Below are 4,590 nucleotides of genomic sequence, written 5' to 3'. Positions count from 1 at the left end.
TTTCATTTATATATATATGATGCTGTTTGATTGGTAAGGATATTAATAAGTAAGTAAAAGACTTTTGGTAACGTTAAAACTACTCTAAAATTTATAGTAAACATGTCATGATATTTTTGTAATTATAAGAGTATGTCATTTAGTTAAAATGAAAAATTTAAAATTAAAGAATATTCACATAAAAGTTAGTACATGTTTTATTTTTCAGGATGTTAATTCCCTTTATAATATTAGTCAATTAAATTGATTATAGGCAGTTGGCTACTTGGATCATGGGCCATTTGATATTGTGTTGAATGCTCAATTCATAAAAGTTATGGTGAACGTTTGGAGTTGAATCATAAGTCAGATTAAGAGCTTAAAGAACAATGGATGTCCTAATTTTAGATTAAGTCAAGTAAGTAACGGGTACAAATACTAGATTGAACTTCAGATAAGTGGTCTGAAAAGTTGCATTAATCTTTAATTGTAGAGATCCTAAAGTCTTGGACAATGTTCACTTGAGGTCCTACCAGCACTTCAGCAATACTAAAAGAATTACCAAGACATAGGTACCAGGTAACAATCTTTCACACAATAGGTGTCTACGCACGCGGATTTCACAGTAGAAATGTAGGGTAAAGCTATGTACAATAGACCCTTGTGGTCCGGCCCTTCCCTGGACCCCGCACATAGTGGGAGCTTAGTGCACCACGCTGCCTTATTAGATGTTGGCATACGCAAATACTGCTATGATACATTACATAGCTTGGAATCCCATGAACATAACTGATAACATATTAAAAGCTACATCATGCAAAACTCAGACGTGGTATTATGTTTTGTATAATTGCAGAAATACAGCAGGAAATGCATACGCAAAAGATAGCGAGTTGTTGAGTTGATATTAGCTATACTCTTGTCCTTATTCATTTTCTATTGTGTTGAAGATGCTATGCTAATGCTTTCTGTACAATGTCAAGAATGATGGTGTATTCTATACTTTCCGTTATCCTAACTATAGCAAAATTGGCAGAGGCAGGATCTTGTAATCTTGCATCAATTATCTATATTTACCTTGACCAGTGAAAAGCTACTGCATTTATTGGAGATTGTCATTGTAGCCACTCTTGAAACAGCATAACCAACTCTTGCTTTTCTTCTTCTTATTTTCCGCACCCTTATCCATCAAACTGCTGGTGCCAGGAGAATTAGCAATCTCTTGGCTCGCGGATTGACCTACATCAGAGAGGTTTGGAGTTATGGTTTGCGGAGTATATGCATCAGGTTGCTCCCCCTCAGCAAGATCTGGAGTTATCATCTGTGGGATATATGCGTCGCCAAGGATGTTTGCAAGGATATCTGATATTTGCGCAAATTCTGGTCGATCTGCTGGATCCTCCGACCAGCAGGAGCTAATGAGGGGTAAAATCTCCTTAGGAATGTTATCCGTGCTAGGCCTTAAATTCTGGAATTTTACCAAGGAAATGAAAATTATATTCTACCTCAGTGAAAACACCAACAATTACGCCTCAATACCAAGCAAGCATCTATATAACTCCAACGTTTAAACTAATACTAGTAGCATATAGTCAAACTTCAACACAATGGAAAATGATTATAACTGTAATATTCTAAGGTACAGAACCATACTTTAGCTGTAGCATCCGCTGCCATTATGTCGGTTTTTCCCTTGAATGGAGTGTCGTTGGTGAGTAGCTCCCATAGAACCATCGAGAAACTGTAGACATCTACTTTATGATTGTAGTGTTTCTTTGCCCCATAATCAGCTGGTTCTGTGTACAATAACTGGCATCGGCGAAAAGGTAAGCATATGATATGATTTTAAGCAGGAAGTAAAATTTTTAGCTCAATGTAAAATATACCTCAGGAGCCATCCAGCGATATGTACCAGCTTCTGCGGTCATTTCAGTTTCTGCCACCACCCTAGCTAACCCAAAGTCAGCTAGTTTAATTCTTGTCTTGTCTTCTGTGAGGAGTAGATTACCTACAAATGAATGAGACAGATTTTGAGAATGAAAAAGTTCAATGTACTACTGCCTACTTACTTCAGTCACGTAAACATAAAACTTGAAGCGAAATAGAGAACTGAGAGATAAGGCGGAATACTTGGCTTCAGATCACGGTGAATGATGCCAATGGCATGCAAATACTCCATTGCCCGAGAAATTCCCAATGCAAAACTTAGAGAAAGGTTCAAATCCGGACAATGTGGTCGGATGCTCCACAAGTACTTCTGAAGTGTGTCCCCTTTCATTAACTCCGTGACTAATATCAAAGCTGGTTCCATGGAGACACCAATAAACTGCAAGGATTAGATGAAATAAGCATAACCGGTAAAAAGGAAACCAATCACCAATACTCTATGCTACATTCTATATTGAACAGGTCTTTATATTTGATATGATTACATACAACACATAGCTATCGATTATATTGTCTTTCCTATGTTAAACATCAAAGTCAACAATGTCCTTCTTGATTTAGACTCTTCGATTAAGTAAAAACTCGCAGTGACTCCAGCTAAACTAAGGTAAACACATTTCTTGTTAACACCACATACCTTCATAATGTTGTCATGCTTCACTCTAGATAGCATCGTAATTTCCCTTTCAAATTTCACCTTCCTCTCGGGACTTACATTTGAGCATTTCTCTGGCTGTATTACTTTTATCGCAACAGGCTGTGATTTATATCTGGAACATGAAATAAAAAATGTGCTTCAGAACAGCAATTAATATGAACTTCAGTACAAAAGACCTTTGCAAGAGTATATTCTCGGATTTCATATATTAGCAGAAGTATCAGCGTAGCTTCATTTATGTCATCCTGTTACTACTGAAATCCCATCAGATTACCAATTATCAATTCAGTGAGAGAAGTAGCAGATTTTAAGCACTTTGGATAAAAGAACAGATAGTATATCTGCAAATTCTGCTAAACAGTTGAAAGAGACCTCAGTATTCATATCAACCTTACTTTTGAACTACTACTTTAATATTCTCTTCCACTATTAACTCAGTATTCATAAGTCAGATTATCAATCAAATGTTGTCAGATAAAATGGAATAGAGGAAGTACTTAAGAAAACTAATATATCAGCTGCAAAGTTATACATTGTAGTTCTAAGAGATGGGATCCATTACAATTTAAGGAACATTCCATAACTCCCCTTTCATAGGACTACTCCAATATTAAATTCTTCATTTGAGTCACACTGCCTGCTTTAGCAGAGAGACTCAAGTCTCAAGACCTTTTAGAAAAACATCAATTAACTTCATTATAATCTCACAATATCTCTCTTTTATTCACTTTTAGGACTGGCTATACTCTGACGCTCATAAATGCAAAACTTGTTTTTAAATGAGAAAATGAATTTTTATATTTGACCACCACACACAATCCAGGATGCTCTATTAAAGTAATATAGTCTAAAGTCTATACTAGAGAGAATTTTTTCCAGTATCATAATTCACATGTTCTCCTACAAGCACCAGACATTTCTTTCAGTTTGTACAATTTCTCTTTTCTTTTCTTTTCTTTTCTGTTTTGAAGATTATCACATGATAAATTAATCAAGAAATAAGCATAATGCAGACAATTAGCAACCTTACATACAAAATTTTGAATAATCCAAAACATTTACCACACTTAACTTGAAGATAGAAACAATTCTTAATTCCCAAAACAGATAGCAACTGAATTACGCACTAAAAGATAATTTAGCCCCTAAAGACAAATATAACAAGAATGACAGAAAAATAGTCTCAAAAGATAAGAAGGAACAGATTCATATGGCCGGCAATTCAAGAATGATCAAGTCCATTCAAAGAACGAAAATTCGGATAAAACCCAAATCAACAAATTAATGCAAGATTACTAGAACAAGAAAATGAAACTACTGAGAGAAGTAGAAATCAATCAGAGAAAAGGGGTACTCACAATCCTTGGTAAACCACAGAATAACGAGCTTCACTGATAATAGGTCCAATTGAAAGCTGTTGTAAATCGATCAATAGACTCTTGTCAATACTGATAGTAACATTTTGGGAATCAAGATTGTCACTTTTTGGAACGTCAAGATTTGGAATATCCTTCTCGTCTGCCATGGATATTAAGCAAAATGTTGCATTAACTAAGAGAGGGAGAGAATGTGTTGAGTTTTTATTTAGCAGAAGTCTTTTGGGCGTGGGAATGGCGTTGTATCTATTTGAATTAGAGATGCAGGGAGAGAAATAAGAGGGAAGAGCGGTTTTAATCAGCTACCTAAATATATTGGTGAATAAGCAGTGCTCGCGTTCTGCATGGTTGCCACGTGTACAAATGAAGACTGTTTTAGGGGCTGTTTGGCAATAACAAAATTTCACTTTTTTATGGAAAATTTTTACTTTTTTTGAAATTAGTGTTTGACTGTGAAAATTTCAAATTTCACTTAAAGTTTAATTTCGGAGTTTTTTGAAAATTTTAGGACCCGTTTGGACATAGATTATCAAATATTTATTTAAAAACTTGATTTAGATGAAGTTTGATATGAAATTGAAAATGTGTTTGGACATGAATTTTGGAGCAAGTTTTGACATGTTAAGTTTT

The 4,590-nt window shown here is 35.0% G+C and overlaps 1 protein-coding gene across 1 annotated transcript; it reads right to left on the bottom strand.

Moving 5' to 3' along the window:
• Positions 1–880: 880 nt before the first annotated feature.
• Positions 881–4,194, bottom strand: LOC107776675 (serine/threonine-protein kinase STY13-like). The gene is made up of 6 exons (XM_016596585.2): positions 3,943–4,194; positions 2,564–2,696; positions 2,110–2,305; positions 1,866–1,987; positions 1,633–1,788; positions 881–1,447 (listed from the first exon to the last, which is right to left on the bottom strand). The coding sequence occupies exons 1-6, from the start codon at positions 4,107–4,109 to the stop codon at positions 1,082–1,084; spliced, it is 1,140 nt and encodes a 379-aa protein (XP_016452071.1). The 5' UTR covers positions 4,110–4,194; the 3' UTR covers positions 881–1,081.
• Between the last annotated feature and the right edge of the window lie 396 nt (positions 4,195–4,590).

This window comes from Nicotiana tabacum, chromosome 21 (assembly GCF_000715075.1).
Source record: "Nicotiana tabacum cultivar K326 chromosome 21, ASM71507v2, whole genome shotgun sequence".
NCBI classification, from domain to species: Eukaryota; Viridiplantae; Streptophyta; class Magnoliopsida; order Solanales; family Solanaceae; genus Nicotiana; species Nicotiana tabacum.
Note: the sequence above shows the minus strand (reverse complement) of the source record. Positions and strands in the feature narration are given on the sequence as shown.